The 19,417-nt window shown below is 42.5% G+C and overlaps 1 protein-coding gene across 7 annotated transcripts in view; it reads right to left on the bottom strand.

The window, feature by feature from the left end:
* Positions 1 to 19,417, bottom strand: part of ABLIM1 (actin binding LIM protein 1) — a 323,364-nt gene that overhangs the window by 208,130 nt on the left and 95,817 nt on the right. Inside the window, exon 1 of one of the 7 annotated variants that reach the window (XM_043518173.1) lies at positions 2,127 to 2,550. The exons of 4 other annotated variants lie outside the window; for them this stretch is intronic. In XM_043518173.1, the coding sequence (XP_043374108.1) occupies positions 2,127 to 2,142 (16 nt within the window). In that variant the 5' untranslated portion in view covers positions 2,143 to 2,550. Of the gene's footprint in view, positions 1 to 2,126; positions 2,551 to 19,417 lie in introns of those variants that run through there. 2 more of the 7 variants (XM_038409058.2, XM_038409055.2) reach the window with 2 other exon arrangements.

Raw genomic sequence — 19,417 nt, 5'->3', positions numbered from 1 at the left:
TCATTTTTCCATGCACATATCTGAGTTGACAAGACACACACTGAAATCATTCTACACTGTGAACATAATGAAGCATGCTAATTTTATATAAACCATTACTAACTGGTTCACTCGTCAGTGAATTGGGATTGCATTTTTCTAGCTGAAACCAGCCCCTCCAGTTCCTGGCCAGCATGTTTATGAACCACCATTAGGTTCCCAGGCATTAGACAGGCAGAATTTTAAGCACGCTAAAGAGAGGACGACTCATGCAGAAGCTGGAAGAGAGGATACCAGCTGCACTACACTAGCATGTCATCTCAAAAGCAAGCAACACTACAGAATGGCATTTGAATCAGCTCCAAAGTAGCTGCAACTCCTGATGTCCTGGATGAAGTGGGGGAAGGAGTAGTGGGAGTATCTGTCTGAAATAGTAAGGCAGAAAAATAATGGGGGAAAATGTGGAAAGATACTAAGGGCTACTGACTGTTTGCAATCTGTAACAGTGAGGTATCAGTGGCAGCTGGTCATATGGACTCAGAAAAGACCATTTAGCCCTTGTTTTAGTCTAAAACTCAAATAATGCATGTTAGGTATTTTAAAATAGCACGAACAAGATTGATAAAACATTACATTGGATTTTAGAATTTAAGTCTCTTGATTTTCTCCCAAAGTAGACTATGGGACATTTTCAGCATAATACCCAATACTGCATTCTCCTTCTATTCATAGATACTAAGGTCAGAACTAAGGTTCGCCTTCCACTTCTCTTTCATACAAATTTAAGGGTTGGTCATTCCAGGGCATCAAGTTGTATTTACGCAGCTCACAAAATGCAAACACATCTAAGTTGGAGAGTCCAGCTACCTGGGAATCAGTGGAATGGAGGTGGGAAATGTTAGTCATCAAAAGGGAAAGTTCTACGAAAAAGCACTCTACATCTTTAGACCAGACAGCACCTCAGTTTTTAAAGTTTAATTTCAATCTCCAATCTCCACAATACTTCATTTACCTCTGCTGGAAGGGGTGAAGGGCTGAGCTGACCCAAGTGGGATTTGATGACTAGATCATCTGTGACTTACTAATGCTACAGAGAGGCTGATAGTAACATACCTCAAACCTGAACAACAGACAATACTTGTGATGCCAGACTTGGGCTTCACTTAAGCAGGGACTGTCAATTGACCAGAACTATGCCAGACTGTTCAGTGGTTTGGCATGCCCATGACAGACCAGGTTAAGGTCACTCAATTCATTTTATTCGTCACCTCAACCAGTTTTCAGCTAAGGCTTAGAGGTAAAAATCTACTAAATTATTAACCTAATTTGACACTTACACCCCTTTCCTTCATTACGTTCTGTCCAGCCTGCTTTTTACTGAGATTTATAAGCAGAGATAAATTACATAGATTCTCTTTGTGGTATGCAGAGATTGCCTTTAGGCCTCGTGATACTGCCTATGAATCCACCTATTAAAATATTAAATTTCAAAATTAGCTCCAATCCGTGAGTCATATCTGAGTTTAGATTACATTTCATATCACTGTAATGCAACAAGAGAGACAAACCTGTGTTACTGAAATGAATGACTCCTTGGCCAACTCCCTGATTTCTCCTACTACAAGTCTGTCTTTTGCTTGAGCAGCAGCTTTAAGGGGTGATTTAAGATAATTAAATTACAATAATCAATTACAGCTTGCAGAGTCCAGACACAACAACAAAAAGCAATCCTTTACAAAACAGCCCATTTCTATACAAAAAACATACTATGAGGACATGCTCCTTCATGTCCAGGGCTTATTGGCTATGACAATATTCCATTTACTTTTTAATGTAACTCATTTGGTGGCAAAAAGACTCCAGGAATTATATAAAAACACAATAAAACAGTAGATAGAAAATGCAAGTCAGGTAACATTTACAAACAAGCATTTACCAAGAAAAAAAAAAACAATCTGAAATGTGGTTCACGCCAAACCCTACGGCAGGGGAAATAGATGCAAAAATACTTAATGCAGCTCACTGCAGTTATTGGCACAAGGATAAAAAGAGGAAAAAAAATAGCCAACCAACAACAACTTTAACTCTACACTGGAAGGTTTAAACCTTAGACGATCATGACTGACATATCAATACACGTAAATTACCTTTTTCTTTCACCATCGCAAACGAGTCCTCTTTGTAGCAGAGACAGCAAGGATTAACTGAAGTAATTTACATATGCACACTTTCCTTCCAGCAATGTTTGGCTGGGATAGAAAAAAAAAGGGACGGGGGGCGCAGGAGACAGCTTATTCCAGACGCATATTTTCCTTGGTCAGATTTTCCACAAAATCTGATACAGTCTGATTGCTTGTCACTGTCTCTTCTTGTGCCTCCTATCTCCTCACTCTCTCCCTCTCTGTCCCTTTTCCTGTTACTAGTGCCAGTTCATTCCGTGCATGTGGACTCTGCCCCTTGTGCTGAAACAACCTGAGGCAGCTGCTGCGTAACAAACGCAAAATTCCACCGTCCCTAATCTCTAGTCACTGACACCACCTTCCACTTCTCCTTGCCAAGCAGTATAGCACTGGCAACATAGTTATCCCCCAAGTGACAGAGAACAGATTGCAAGTGAGGAGCACTGAGGAATGCCTGGGGAACTGTTTAAATTGCAAAATTGATATTCACTAGCTTATTTTTCATTTGAACCAAACTGAGCCTGAATGGAACCTAAAATGAATACAGGAAAAGTGCTGATTATTTGTATTATTTTAGTGTCTAGGAGCCCTAGTCATGGACCAGGACCCCATTGTGCTAGGTTCGGTATAAACAGATTAAAAAGTCATAAAGAGCTTAAAATCTATATATAAGAACAGAGACAACAGATGGATGCCGACAGACAGGGAAGTACAAAGAAACAATAAAACAATATTGGTCAGCATGACAGGCGTGGTCTCAGCATACCAACAGCTTAACTGTTGGCAAGTTTTTTGTAGGCATCACAGCAAAGGAAGTCTTAAGGATAGTTTTGAAAGAGGATAATGCATTCGTTTCCTGAATTTTGGAGACCTCCTCCCAAGGTTTCAGAGTAGCAGCCGTGTTAGTCTGTATTCGCAAAAAGAAAAGGAGTACCCGTGGCACCTTAGAGACTAACAAATTTATTAGAGCATAAGCTTTCGTGAGCTACAGCTCACGAAATAAATTTGTTAGTCTCTAAGGTGCCACGGGTACTCCTTTTCTTTTCTCCTCCCAAGGGTGTGAGGAAGCACAAAGGTGATTGGAAATTTAACAAGTGGGCAATGGCAGCAGAGCTGACTTTCTTTGATGGAGTGCTGTTTACCCACTTCTGTTTTCATTTTAAAACAGATATAAATGTTAATAAAACAGACATAAATGTCAATATCCAGAAAGCAAAAAGGCTCTGTGACGTTCTCCTAATGTCTTTCCACCACAGCACACAATGAAATAGTCAAATGAGACTGCGCACATTGGCCTTCTCTCTGAAGGATGCTGTTAAAAAAAAAATAGTCAAACATTAAAAAAACCCAGAGTGTTTTCTCTAGACAGCAACTAGGTTTGGGAGTAAAAGTGAAAATGTTCACTAAGTGACATTTCTTGGCATGAATCTGGGTCACTCATCTGCTTTGGAGGTACAATATGTATAAGCTCCAAATCCTCTTATTATTCCCGTCTTTAAAAAAAAATTAAAAAGATCATGAGTGCTCAAAAAACTGAAAAGACTGATGTCTTGAACAATGAGGCTACCTGTAAATTTCTCCAAAACACACACACACACACACACACACACACACACACACACACACACACACACGCACCTCTGTCCATTCAATATAGCACTGCTGAATCCTGACATAAAACTGGTCTGGTTTTCCAGTGTTCAGTCTCCCAAGGACCAGTCTCCCTGCACTAACTAAGCAGTGGTTTTAGGATGGTCATTAAGTTGATGTCATAAAATAATAAAGCACTTACAATGTTCCCAAGCCTTTCACAATTTCATAGAAATTCTCATGGATTTGTTGTTTTCCACTGAAGCCCCAGCTTCTGGAGTCATATTATTAGGTGAGACGCTTGGACTTTATTTAAAAAAAAAAAAAAGGTAGCAAGTTTCCAGCCCGTGAAATTTTGGAGAAAAGCTTGAAAATGTCTGCTACTTTGTGTTTGTACAGCACCTAGCATAATGGGGCTCCATTCTTGGCTGGCCCTTAATCATATTTATTGCATAATGCCTAAAAATAACAATAAAACAATGCCTAGTGGCTCAAAAACCAGAAGACAAATATAAAATATACTTTTAAAAAACCCTCATTTTAAGCCAATCTCACTTTTTTTCCAGGGGACGGGGAAAAGAGACCATGATTTGAGATTGGCAATACTGTACTTATATCTATTTTCCTTCTCAAAAGGGCTTTATTCATAATGCTTTGCAGTTATCTACAAATCACTTTATAAATATTAACTAATCCTTACCATGCCCCTTTTGGGCAGGTAAATTTTATCACCCATGTTTTACAACTGGGGAAAAGGGAGGGGGAAAAGAAAAAAAAAAAGAGGAAGAAACGGCTAAGAAGTTAAGCAATTTGTCCAAGCTCAAAGAGGAAGTCAATGGATGACCTGGGTTCAAAACTCAGGTATTCCTGGTTCCCAGTAACAAACACAATTAAACCACACTTCTGGCTTCGCAGAGCTGAAATTGGATTGTATCTCAGGCCACCATAAGGCAATTCCTTCCCAAAGCCTTTACTTCAGGAGAAAAAAGCTAACGTACATAATCCATCTGCAGGCACCCTTCCAACGGAACGGCAGATAGATGATACATCTTGGAGAAACAGAACATACAGCCCGTGATAGATTTTATTTACTGCAAATATTTCAAAAAGTGTTTTGTATATATACCACCCGGAACAGAAAGAAATTAAATAAGCCAGCCTCTCTCAGCTCTGATGTAGTATATATTATTCAACTAAGTCTTTATTTAAATAAAAAAACGTGTAGGGAAATGCATGGGGGAAAAATGCCTATTGCCTAATGCATCTAGGCTGTGCTTCTATTGTTAGCTCCCTCATGTGCAGCAGGGACACAGCCCAAGCAATTTGGCATTCTTGCTTCTATGAGTCAGTGTGTTACTAATAATAGCATTGGCTTCTCACTTTGGGGAGATGGGATAAAACCTTTGAGCCCCTACATATTGTGCACCATTTCACATTTCTGACACATCAGAGCAATTAGGGCTGCAATTCAACCTAGCTTTGTTTTTTACAAAATATTGTGGGGTTTTTTGTTTGTTTGTTTTTTTAAACAGAGTTGGTCATGAAAGCAGGGCATGCTGGAACAATTTTTATAGTGGGGATGCAGAGAGCAATTGAATCAAAGTGTTAACCCTGTATATAATGCAAACCACTTCAAGCACCTGCAGATCCAGCACCTATGCTTGAAAGTTGCATGTCTGACCTTCATTCATAAATACTAGCTCTGCTATGCTATATAATGCCAGAAGGCATTACACACATGGCTACGATTAACCCTTTGCTGTGATCTTTAGACACTCTCTGAAGGTTTGCACCAACAATTATAATTCATTTTCCACTTTAGCAGCTGCTGACAGCTAACTGCTGGTATCTGGAGTTTTGTTCTCCGAGTCCACTACCCCCATTTCTCACATGTGCTAGAGATTAGCACTGCTGTATTTCATCTCACCCATGGCTGTAAGGAAGGATTTCCCCCATCCCTCATCAGCCAGCCAGAGAAAACTGCAAAGTTAGCCTTTAACATGCACGTAAAAATTGCTTTAAAACATACACTGTAGTAAATTACACTGGAGAGATCAGAAGCCAAGTAATTTACTCCTGAGTGAAAGAATATAATATCAGTTGCTGGTATTGTAAATAAAAGTCAAATGCGTTACACTTTTATGCCTGAGTGGTTTTTGTTTTTAATCTCATTGTTTCAATTTTTAGGCTACAATGGGACCCCTGCCAACCTTTCAGAATCTATTCAAATACTTCACCAACTGGAGAACAAGGACGAGTAACTAGCAACTCTGGAAACACAAACACACACACAAACATTCAGACAAAAAATGTGATTTTTAAATTACTATTTAAAAAAAAAAAAGATACTTGTTGCAAAGAATCCAAACTGTTTGAATCCACTAATATACAAAGGACCATGCATGGACACAAAACAGTACATTCAAAAAGAAAAAAATAAATTGGTTAAGCAGGATCTTAGATTGTTATTCTCACTTGAAGAGTTGGCTTTCAAAGCCTTTATCTTGCTCTCGTTCCCTACAGATGAGGCAATGGTTTATAGATACCAGTGCATGTTTTTCTATGATTTCCTCCAAAACTGACTTGTAGCACTTGTCCACGGAATGATGACCCACGAATCAGAAACTGGGAGGTGGACGGGGGGAAGAGACTATTTTGTTAAATAACATCCAAAAAAACCCACCCTAATTGAACATGCATCTTCATTTGGTTCAAAGCCAGGCAGACAAAGTTTTGACAACAAAACCTGCTGCAGGCATCCACAGTTGAACCATTTTATGGCATAAGTCAATTAAGAGCCGATACTTCTATAAATTTCAGAGTAACAGCCGTGTTAGTCTGTATTCGCAAAAAGAAAAGGAGTACTTGTGGCACCTTAGAGACTAACAAATTTATTTGAGCATAAACTTTCGTGAGCTACAGCTCACTTCATCGGATACTTCTATAAACGATTGTCTTTGGCAAATGCCTCCTTTCTCCAAACACAAAATCCTCCATGCACTTAGATGGAAGGTGACCCACTATGTTATTGTCCTGGCTTAACTGTGCCTGCCAAGAGGAAAAAAAATAAGGTCAATGGGGGTATCATGAAACTGCTCCACAGCACTTGCAATAGTCCAGTGCCCTTAGAAGGCAGCACATCAGTCTCTAGTTTCAACATTCTAGGGCTTTGCTAACCAGCATTTCCTGGCTCCAGTTCCTCATGAGCACATCCCACGCTGCCAGTTTACTCCTATCTAACCACATCTGCAACATAGCCAAGCAACACATCTTCTGTCCTCTGATACAAGTGCAATACGGAGCGCTCAGCACAGGCACAGACTCTGGCCCTTTACTTGAATAGAGTCGTTGTTGACTTCAGTGGACTTTCTCCATACTTACACCAGTGTAATGCAGAGCAGAATTTGGCCTTTTGCCTGATGGGAAGCCGCTGTGTGACTATTTGATTAGCTGGCCCAACCACTCTCAGGAAAGGCACAATTTATTTACTCCACAGCAGAATAGATTGAGGCAAACTTTGCATCAATCAGTAAATTGTCAGGAAACAGAGCCAATTTCTTCAGTCTTCCTAGAGCTTGCAAGTTCACAAGAGCCATGGTTTATATATCCCATTACAGCACTAACCCTTACTTAGTAAATACCTCAAAGAGACAGTTTTGCAATCTAGAGAGATCCTTAAGGCAATAGGCTAGATGACTTTATCAGGTTATGACTGATCCTTATTATATATTTGGATTGGACTGACAAATTTTCATTATTCTAAGTGATGGGATTGCGGAATACCCACAAATGGTGGGATTTGACTCCTCCTGCAGATGTGCCTCTGACACACCCTCTCTCCATAACCAATATCTCCATCCCAAAATAAACACCCCATCCCACACACCTCTATTTAAAAAAAATAATCCACAAGTGATTTTAATATATCATTATGGTTGATAAGCAACCACCAACAACAACTAACCATGTGTAATGCAATAACATCTAGAGACCCCAAATGAGATCATGGCCCTTTAGGCTAGAAGCTGTAAACGTGCATACTCAACACAATACCTCCCCCAAAGACCTAACAGTCTGAATAGACAAGACAAAAGCTGGAAGGGGAAACAGAGGTACAGAGAAGTGAAGTGATTTGCTCAAGGTCACACAGCATGTCAGTAGCAGAGCCAGGACTAGGACCCATACCTCCTGTCTTCCAGTCCAGTCCCCTTTCCACTAGGCCACACCATCTCTCTTAATAGAGAAACGTGTGCTTCCTGCAGAAAATGCAACTTAGCCACAGTGCACATATTTTTCCCAGTCAAAACAAGACTTTGATAAGGTTAGTTAAGTTTGAGCACATCACACACACATACGCACGCACACTTTGTCCATGAAAAGCAATGTGACCCAGTCTTACTGAAAGGTGACAATATTTCAAGTGTTTAACAGGGCAAGTTTAGTCCTATTTTAAGGACAAATCAGAACCCTGCCTTTAACTTCTTATGGAACCATGAATGGCTCCATCCAGAATATCAGTAACGTAAAAGTCAAAATTCTTCAAAGAACGCTGTAGTTTAAAAAAAAAAAAAGCATCCGTCAAAATCCATGAAATTTACAATAAAGGTTAAATATATGAGGAAACAATCATTTGAAAGTACAGAAATTCAGAATTAAAGAAGCCAGATTACCTTAGTTTTGCCACCCCTTCCCTCCTCCTTCCCCTGCCCCTGCCCCCCCCCCCCCGCTCACCTTACAGGCTCTGGGAGACAGCTGGGATTCCTGCCCCCACTCCAGGAAACTTTAGGATGCTTTGAGCATCAATTCTCCCATTCTCCTTCTCTCCCAGAAGTATGAGGCTGCTTGTTTGGCTCAGACTAGCTAAACAGGACCGTCAGGTACCGAAAAGAACAGCTAACTCTAAGAGAGAGTCAGGGGATTGAGAACCACATTTAGGCTCTTCTGGACCTGCCACTCCTACTAAGGCTCTTATAAGTAGAAGCGGTGGCTGCCAGGGGCACCAAGAGAGCATACTAAGGCTTGTGGAGATGGAGGTGCTCCAGTGAACCTATTTATACTAGTAAGGAGGTGGGGAGAGACTCACTGAGTCTCAAGATCTGCTGCCTCCCTTTCACCTGTTTGCCCTGCAATCTCTTCACCATACCAGCCAAACAGTCTCGTCAGAGGATTTTCTCTCTCCACATTTTAATACTCTCTGCATTTAGGTTAAAAAACCCTAGGATATCTGAACCTTTTTTGGCCAGCCCAGTGATCTCTCTCTCTCATGCTAGAGACTGGGGTGTGATTGATAGTCCTGGTTTATTAAGAAGAAGTAACCTCTTGTCATTTAGAAGTAACCCTATTTGATTAGGAAAAGGCACCCAGTTCCATCCAGTTCTCCTTGCTAAGAGGAGAGGAGATTTGATATGGATGGAAAACAGAAAGGGATACACAGGGCTCTGATGGGAACACAATGAACCTGGGCAGGTTAAGAAGAGCAGGAGCAAAATGGATCTCAATTAGAAAGATTTACAGAGAGCATCATAATTTCAGATGGAATCCTGAAATTTTAATGAGATATCTTAATGGATCTGGCAACCTCCACAGTCCTTAGTCCTCCTAATACAAGGAGACATCTGGGGAACAAAGAAAGGTAACTTGCCACATTTAAGGACATGCTTCACTTAGTAATAATGTACTTCATTCTACCTGCCCAGACTAACTATATTAGTCACAGATATTCACATGGGATATTATGACAAACCCTCATCTTTAAACGTGAGCTGTAACAGCCATGGACATTTACAATAAAACTCCTCTCTTGGGCTAAGGGGAAGAGGATGCTGAAGGGAGTTAACTCATCCAAAATAAAACAAGTTCCTGGTATGAACTGAAATGAAGGTGAACTATCCAGGCCCTTCCAACAGCTTTTGTTTGGGAACCAAGGAAAGGAATCAAAACTGATAACGAAGCCAATTCTAAGGCAGTTGGTTCTTCCCTAATAAATATAACATTTAAGCAAGACAACTACATTTGTCTCCAAAAATGAAATAGATTTAATGGTAATTTGAGCTTTGTTTCTGTATGTGTTTTTTAAAAGTTGTCAATAGATTGTCCTTAGAACTTACTACACTAGTTTGGTCAAACATCATGGGCAAAATTCATACCTACTGCAACTCCACTCAACTTTACTAGGCTGAATTTGGCCCCTAATCTATGCCTTCAGGGGGCTTGAACAAAAACCCAGGTCTGCAACACCCCAAGTTCTGTGGTAATCAAAATCTAGATATGAATCCAAACGACCACATCACCAGAAATGATTGAGTTGAATGGAGTGTCTTGAAATGCAGAGACCCAAGGGATGAAAGGTGCAGCAGTCAAGGAGAAACAGAATTAAGCACTGGCAAGAGATAAGGATGAAAGTGTGGATTTTCATGGTGTAGATGCAACAGGGACAGTTCTTCTATCTAGGTACTTATATGGCTCACTTCACCAAAGCATCCGGGTACCTGACAATCTGTGGATTTTATTTTCATAACACTACCCCTGAGGTAGGGGAGTATTATCCCCATTTCACAAATGGGGAATGGAAATACAGTGTAGATTGAGTGACTTAGCCAAGGTCATCGCAGAAGCCTTGTAGCAGAGCTGGAACTGAATCCAAGTCTTGAGTCCCTGTCCAGCGGCCTGACCACCAGATCATCCTAGGCAAGATTTGAGGATTGACACAGAAAGATCAGAGGCAGCACTTGTTATTTATACAACTCTGTAGATGTACATGGTGCCATACGATGGATAAGCTGAACAAAGACCCTGCTCACAGAAGCTCAGACTGAACACATGAGAAGGTGCAATATAGTAGGAGAATGCAGAGCAGAGTAGGGTGTAGTATTAATGCCTGGAAACAGAAAGTCTGGCCCTGATCCCCTCTCCCTTCACTCCCAAGGATCAGAAGGCAGCAAAGCCAGTGGGGAAAAGATGGTCCTTGCTCCCCTCTTACCTGTCTCTAAGGACAGAAAGAAGTAGGGGGCTGTTTTCTCCAGGTCCCTTCTTCCCCTGACTCTACATTGTAGCTGGCCAAAGGATAGACAGGCAACTCCCATCCTGTACTTCTCCCATCCAGGGCTGTTGATACTTCATCTACTAAAAGATAAGGCTGACGCACCAGGAACTCTTCAGCCAGGCACCAGTTTCTCCCTGATTCTACATCAGATTCTCCTGCTTAGTGAGCTTCACTTCCCCCGCCAGCAAGGAGGAAGAGTTCTGGAGGGGTTGAGCACATCCAAGCCAGGGAGGTCATGGGGATGAAGCTCTCCCTTTGCTTTTAGCAGAGAAGGGGGAAGCTACACCTAACTCTGCTCCCTCTTATTTTAACCCATGCCCAGGAAGATCTGATGGGGGAAGTGAGGGACAGGGGAGGAGAAGTTGCATTCAGAAGCAAAACAAAAGCATAAGTCCATGAAAATGGTAGGGGGTGGCACTTCAAATTCTTTCCAGCCTGTGCTGCCTGCACTCATCAGCATTATGGAGTGAAAGCACAAGCAGGATCTTCACTTACATCCACCACAATAATAGTCATGCCACCCACATATATATAGCTGCAAAGGAGGTAAAAATACAACTTCAATTATTTCTCTCTAGTCAAAGCCGATTTGGCTAATCTTGCTCATCAGTATCTAGTAATAGAAGGAACAGCCATGCTGCTGCTCTCAATTATTGGATAGAACAGCCAAAAAAGAATTTAGGTGGCGACGTGGAGGGGAACCCCACAGCGGTGAAACCAGTTGCTGGAAACCATGCAGTACTAATGAGGATTAAAGTTAACTCATCGAAGTGTTACTAAACAAATTAGTCTGAATTGAACCCTTACGTAAGTGACAACCAATGCAAATGCAGGAAGCCAGGTGGGTTAAAGAGAGGCGAAAGGTTTGGATACAAAAATGCAATGTAACCAGTGTTGAAACTGTATCAAAATAGAAAATGAAGAATTGGATCCAGGTAACAGCCACAGGAGCTCTAAAGGTTTGTTACACAACCAATTTATTCCTAATACGTCAGTGCACCTTTAAAAAAAGTCTCACTGAAGAGGTTTTTAGATCCACGATTACACTAACATACCCTTGGAGTCAGATCCTCACTTGCATTCAGACAACACACAAGCCTGTTTTGAAACTGAGTGTGTTCTCACGAGGTCCGGGCCAGATTTTTACCCAGCGTAATACTGCTGAAGTCAACTGAGTTACACCAAAGAAGACCTCTGCCCTCTGATTCAATCCTGCTGTGACTCAACAAAAAAGTGTTCTTTTAAAAAAATTAATCAGGGCTGCAATTTAAAAAACCCTCTCAGGAAAAATGATGAAATAAACAAATACATTTTTGAATCACAGTCACCTTCAAAATCTAAACAGCAACAGTGTTAAACTTTCAATTATTATCAAGCTAAAGGACTGTTTGTAGACAAAACAGTTCCTTTTTTAGAAAGGGAGAGCACTTTCTACCAACAAGTATTGCTTGTGTGCAAGTCCTTGCTTCCTAAAAGCTGAGGGCAATATTGAGGCATTCTAGTTAAGGGTAGGGGGCTGTTTTAATTAGAAGATGCAGAATCCTAAGTGTAAGTATAGGGCTTCACCATGCATGGCCCTTCATTCCGAAGCACTATTCTGAGCATGCAACAGCACTGTAAGGGACCCAGCAATCAGCTTCCAGAGATGCCGAGAGGTAGGAGGAAGAGACCAAGAGAGAGAAAAGTTGTGGTGTGTTGTACACTTCTTCCCAGGGAGTGAGAGTAACCTCTGTGACATGCTCAACCTAGATCTGCACCAGGTACAAGAGTCTTGGGAGTTTTCACAAAAATACTGGTTTCAGAGTAGCAGCCGTGTTAGTCTGTATTCGCAAAAAGAAAAGGAGTACTTGTGGCACCTTAGAGACTAAAATTTATTAGAGCATAAGCTTTCGTGAGCTACAGCTCACTTCATCGGATGCATCCGATGAAGTGAGCTGTAGCTCACGAAAGCTTATGCTCTAATAAATTTGTTAGTCTCTAAGGTGCCACAAGTACTCCTTTTCTTTTTTCACAAAAATACTGCACATCAATCTAGGAAAAATAGGGAAGGGTATTGTATCCACATGAACATTAGAGAGGAATTGTAGGGTGAAAGAATATAACTCCCTAAACTGGAATTGGGTTAGGTCACCAGGCCTAACCCCGCACAACTCTTGCTAAAAGAGCTACATGATCTGAAATGCTACAAGCAAGCAGGTCCTCAGTTTTACATCTAATCTAAAAGTCTCCAGCAGCACTGTACCCCATAGCATCACTTCTTCAATGCAGGCACAGAGGGAACCTGAATGAACAAAACCTTACCTATGTAAACTAACAGGTTTCAGAGTAGCAGCCGTGTTAGTCTGTATTTGCGAATACAGACTAACACGGCTGCTACTCTGAAACCTGTTATTATGCAAGGCATTGAATTTAGCCGTATGGAGTGGAAATCTATCAACTTCATTTAAATTTGTTAGTCTCTAAGGTGCCACAAGTACTCCTTTTCTTTTATGCAAACTAGATACCATTACCTGGGGTTTGAATAGAGACTGGGAGTGACTGGGTCATTACAAAAAGAAAAGGAGTACTTGTGGCACCTTAGAGACTAACAAATTTATTAGAGCATAAGCTTTCGTGAGCTACAGCTCACTTCATCTGATGCATTTGGTGGAAAAAACAGAGGAGAGATTTATATACACACACACAGAGAACATGAAACAATGGGTTTATCATACACACTGTAAGGAGAGTGATCACTTAAGATAAGCCATCACCCACAGCAGGGGGGGGAAAGGAGGAAAACCTTCCATGGTGACAAGCAGGTAGGCTAATTCCAGCAGTTAACAAGAATATCAGAGGAACAGTGGGGGGTGAGGTGGGGGGGAGAAATACCATGGGGAAATAGTTTTACTTTGTGTAATGACTCATCCATTCCCAGTCTCTATTCAAGCCTAAGTTAATTGTATCCAGTTTGCAAATTAATTCCAATTCAGCAGTCTCTCGTTGGAGTCTGTTTTTGAGGCTTTTTTGTTGAAGAATAGCCACTCTTAGGTCTGTAATCGAGTGACCGGAGAGACTGAAGTGTTCTACAACTGGTTTTTGAATGTTATAATTCTTGACGTCTGATTTGTGTCCATTCATTCTTTTACGTAGAGACTGTCCAGTTTGGCCAATGTACATGGCAGAGGGGCATTGCTGGCACATGATGGCATATATCACATTGGTAGATGCGCAGGTGAACGAGCCTCTGATAGTGTGGCTGATGTGATTAGGCCCTATGATGGTATCCCCTGAATAGATATGTGGACAGAGTTGGCAACGGGCTTTGTTGCAAGGATAGGTTCCTGGGTTAGTGGTTCTGTTGTGTGGTGTGTGGTTGCTGGTGAGTATTTGCTTCAGATTGGGGGGCTGTCTGTAAGCAAGGACTGGTCTGTCTCCCAAGATCTGAGAGAGCGATGGCTCGTCCTTCAGGATAGGTTGTAGATCCTTGATGATGCGTTGGAGGGGTTTTAGTTGGGGGCTGAAGGTGATGGCTAGTGGCGTTCTGTTGTTTTCTTTGTTGGGCCTGTCCTGTAGTAGGTGACTTCTGGGTACTCTTCTGGCTCTGTCAATCTGTTTCTTCACTTCAGCAGGTGGGTACTGTAGTTGTAGGAATGCATGATAGAGATCTTGTAGGTGTTTGTCTCTGTCTGAGGGGTTGGAGCAAATGCGGTTATATCGTAGCGCTTGGCTGCAGACAATGGATCGAGTGGTATGATCTGGATGAAAGCTAGAGGCATGTAGGTAGGAATAGCGGTCAGTAGGTTTCCGATATAGGGTGGTGTTTATGTGACCATCCTTGATGATGCGTTGGAGAGGTTTTAGTTGGGGGCTGAAGGTGATGGCTAGTGGCGATGGTCACATAAACACCACCCTATATCGGAAACCTACTGACCGCTATTCCTACCTACATGCCTCTAGCTTTCATCCAGATCATACCACTCGATCCATTGTCTACAGCCAAGCGCTACGATATAACCGCATTTGCTCCAACCCCTCAGACAGAGACAAACACCTACAAGATCTCTATCATGCATTCCTACAACTACAATACCCACCTGCTGAAGTGAAGAAACAGATTGGCAGAGCCAGAAGAGTACCCAGAAGTCACCTACTCCAGGACAGGCCCAACAAACAAAATAACAGAACGCCACTAGCCATCACCTTCAGCCCCCAACTAAAACCTCTCCAACGCATCATCAAGGATCTACAACCTATCCTGAAGGACGAGCCATCGCTCTCTCAGATCTTGGGAGATAGACCAGTCCTTGCTTACAGACAGCCCCCCAATCTGAAGCAAATACTCACCAGCAACCACACACCACACAACAGAACCACTAACCCAGGAACCTATCCTTGCAACAAAGCCTGTTGCCAACTCTGTCCACATATCTATTCAGGGGATACCATCATAGGGCCTAATCACATCAGCCACACTATCAGAGGCTCGTTCACCTGCGCATCTACCAATGTGATATATGCCATCATGTGCCAGCAATGCCCCTCTGCCATGTACATTGGCCAAACTGGACAGTCTCTACGTAAAAGAATGAATGGACACAAATCAGACGTCAAGAATTATAACATTCAAAAACCAGTTGGAGAACACTTCAATCTCTCTGGTCACTCGATCACAGACCTAAGAGTGGCTATACTTCAACAAAAAAGCTTCAAAAACAGACTCCAACGAGAGACTGCTGAATTGGAATTAATTTGCAAACTGGATACAATTAACTTAGGCTTGAATAGAGACTGGGAATGGATGAGTCATTACACAAAGTAAAACTATTTCCCCATGGTATTTCTGCCCCCCACCCCACCCCCCACTGTTCCTCTGATATTCTTGTTAACTGCTGGAATTAGCCTACCTGCTTGTCACCATGAAAGGTTTTCCTCCTTTCCCCCCCCTGCTGTGGGTGATGGCTTATCTTAAGTGATCACTCTCCTTACAGTGTGTATGATAAACCCATTGTTTCATGTTCTCTGTGTGTGTGTGTATATAAATCTCTCCTCTGTTTTTTCCACCAAATGCATCCGATGAAGTGAGCTGTAGCTCACGAAAGCTTATGCTCTAATAAATTTGTTAGTCTCTAAGGTGCCACAAGTACTCCTTTTCTTTTTGCGAATACAGACTAACACGGCTGCTACTCTGAAATGGGTCATTACACATATTGAATTTATTTCCCCATGTTAAGTATCCTCACATTTTCTTGTCAACTGTCTAAATGGGCCATCTTGATTATCACTATAGAAGTTTTTTTTCTCCTGCTGATAATAGCTCACCTTAATTAATTAGCCTCTTACTCCACCTTTTCATGTTTTCTGTATATGTATGTAAGCAGAGTCAGGATGAGCTCTACCCTGACATCTGGTGGCGAGTTGTCATGGGTTGTGGAAAAGAACTTCAGGGGCTGATCTCATTTGCATAGGCACACCCACACCACCTAGATGGTCACTTTGGCTGCTGTAGGAACCCCAGTTTCTCTGTTATTGGGGCAGAAAGAATAAACTGTTATTATTCTGATTATGTGAATCAAGGACAGTGGAACTGTACTTGGCCATTTGTTATGATGGAGGGACTCACCATCAACTAAGCAGCACTCGCTAGGGTTCCAAAACCCAGTGAATTGAGAGAGGCTGGGGACAGGTATAAATAACTGGTGGTATGGGCCCCTGTGAGGGCCCTACATGCCAATTGCACCTTCTCCTCTCTCCACTGTGGAATATCAGAGCTAGTTTTGATTCCATTAGGAGTCTAGTTAAAGGGTGCTGAGATGAATTCACTTTGGGCCAATGGTGCACCAGCACTGAGGCTCCCCTACTATAAGCTGAAATCACTAAAGAACGAAAATTACTAAGAGCTGAAATCACTGAGCGCGGTGTTAAGTAGTGGGGGTGGGGGGCCCTGAAGATATATAGCGGAGCAGTTTGCGAGACAGCTGGAGCGGCTCACAGGACAGCTGGCAGAGTGGAGAGGCGTGGCTGGCAGAGCAGAGCGATTCGTAGGATGGCTGGTGGAGCGGAGCAGAACCCCACGGAGAGGCGGGATAGTCGGCTTCAGACCAAGTAAGGTGCCCCTAACCCTCCCATTTCCACCCAGCCTGGGAGGTAAAACTCTGCAGATGAACTTTTGAACTCTGGGGCTGCACTGATCAGGGACAGAGACTTTCGGGTTGTTGGGCTTTTGGGACTTTGGGTGACTTTTGGTTGCTGGACTCAAGAACCGAAGGGAAAGGACACGGCCCAATTTGCTTGGAGTGGGTTTTTGCTTATGGGTTGTGTTATGAATCCTGTTGGTGGTGTTTCCCCAACATAATGCCACATTGTTTCTCTTTGTTATTAAAAGGTTTTTGCCACATTCAGACTCTGTGCTTGCAAGAGGGGAAGTATTGCCTCTTAGAGGCGCCTGGGGGGTTGGTATATTTGTCCCAGGTCACTGGGTGGGGGCTCGAGCCAGTTTTGCATTGTGTTATTGGAATGGAACCCCTAGATACTGAACCCGGCCCTTGTTGCTGCCAACTCTGACGGGCAGAAGGGTTATATATATTCTTATTATATGTTCCATTCTATGCATCCGATGAAGTGGGCTGTAGCCCACGAAAGCTTATGCTTAAATAAATTTGTTAGTCTCTAAGGTGCCACAAGTACTCCTGTTCTTTTTGTGGCTACAGACTAAAACAGCTGCTACTCTGAAACCTTACTTTGCTGGGATAGAAGACAGGAACAGACCAGGCTCAGCCCTGCTTAGCTTTCTGAGACCTGACAAGAACATGCACCTATCTGATGAAAAGCTCCAATAGTCTATACACCTCTAGACCAAGGCTGAGCAGCCAGAACAAAACACTCCAACAGAGGCTCTTCAGCATTTCTTCTGTGCCTTCCTTCCTCCTTTCTGATCACTGCAGCAGCTGCTATCAGAGGCTATGGTCTTCCAGGGGATTTTTGAGCTTCTCTCAGACACAAGCCTGGGAGTAAAGGGACACAAAAACAATGCCATCATCTGTCTGCCAAGTGTCTGCCAGGGACTAATAACAAGGAGATCATACCCCTCAGTTTGCTTGCTATGGCACAGCAAGAAAATCTATTTGCGGGGAAAACAAACAAAGGTAGGCACAGATTCAAATCAGCTAGTGGTCTAAAAATTGGATTTTCTGTTCTCACTACGGGAGTCCAGTTCTTCTCAAGGATAGTCCCTTATACTCCGCCCAACCTCTCACCAGGATTACCCTTTCCAATCCCCTCAGCCCCCCCTACGGAACAGATCCTCACTGATCCCCTCATTTTACTCTAATCCTCTCTTGGATCCCTCCCTACCCGCTGCTACTTGGTTCCCCCAACCCCACGATTGTCATTTGCCTCATTGACCCCCTTGCTGTTCCTGTCCTTTGTAAGCTTCTCCTCACCACTCCAATCCTCTCAGTAGCTCTCTACTGCTATTTTCAGCCTCTCAGGATTCTTCACTTCTGATCCTCTTGTAGCTTCCTTCTGTCTCCCAATCTGTCCACCTCATCCAAACCAGGCACTGACACTAGCATGCACATTTTCAAAATAAAACTATTCTGCATTAGTATAGCAAGTCCCTAAGACTGCCTGGGCCAAATTGCCCAAGCATCCTCAACTCACTTCCAGTTTCTTCCCAGGGCTGTCATTTGTGTGAGGATAGAATCTGCATGTTCATGATCCTTTTGCATCTGAGCTGCACTCAACCTGCATGCACAAAAGACGCTTGACCAAGAAAGTGTGAGCACAGCTGTGCACAAGTGACAGCGAGCACGGCAGTGCACATACAAGTGATTGTGCATGTCTCAGAGTCTGATCTAATGGATTCCCACAATAGTCCCAGGCCCCTTTCAGCTTGAGGCTTCTGCTGCCTTGTTGCCACCCCCTCGGGGCTCCTGCTGGCCCTGAACCACATTACCACAGCATCATTCTTGGGAAGCTAACCGTGCGGACTGTGTTAAATGAGGAGGAGTTACAACAAGGAAATTATGGTGGGACTGGACAAGCCATGAGTCAAGGTGCCATTAGCCTAACAGAAGAGAGGAACAGTGCTATGAAAGTGACAGGGGAAAAAAAGTAGACATTCATGTGAAGCTTTAATCAACTCCTAGTAAGAAACTGTGAAACTTAGAAGACAGTACAATGACTGACTGCATTTGGTACTAAGGCTGCAGTGCCTGTACTGTATCCCAGGCTCTCACTAACCAAACAGGTTCTATAGGAAAATTAAGTCCATATTTGCGGATTTTAATAAAGCAAAATGAAAAGCGTTTCCTGATTGACAGAGGATTGATGTCTCCAGGCCTGTCTCAGTATGATACAACTACAGAACAAAGTAGCAGCTGTGTTAGTCTGTATTTGCAAAAAGAAAAGAAGTATTTGTGGCACCTTAGAGACTAACAAATTTATTAGAGCATAAGCTTTCGTGAGCTACAGCTCACTTCATGGAATGCATCCAATGAAGTGAGCTGTAGCTCACGAAAGCTCATGATCAAATAAATTTGTTTGTTCTCTAAGGTGCCAGAAGTACTCCTTTTCTTTTTGCAACTACAGAATAAGAGCACATTTCACATTGCTCCACCCAGATTTCCTAAACCCTTCAGGTGAA

This window comes from Dermochelys coriacea, chromosome 7, assembly GCF_009764565.3.
Source record: "Dermochelys coriacea isolate rDerCor1 chromosome 7, rDerCor1.pri.v4, whole genome shotgun sequence".
NCBI lineage: Eukaryota > Metazoa > Chordata > Testudines > Dermochelyidae > Dermochelys > Dermochelys coriacea.
This window is presented reverse-complemented; position numbering and strand designations above follow the sequence as displayed.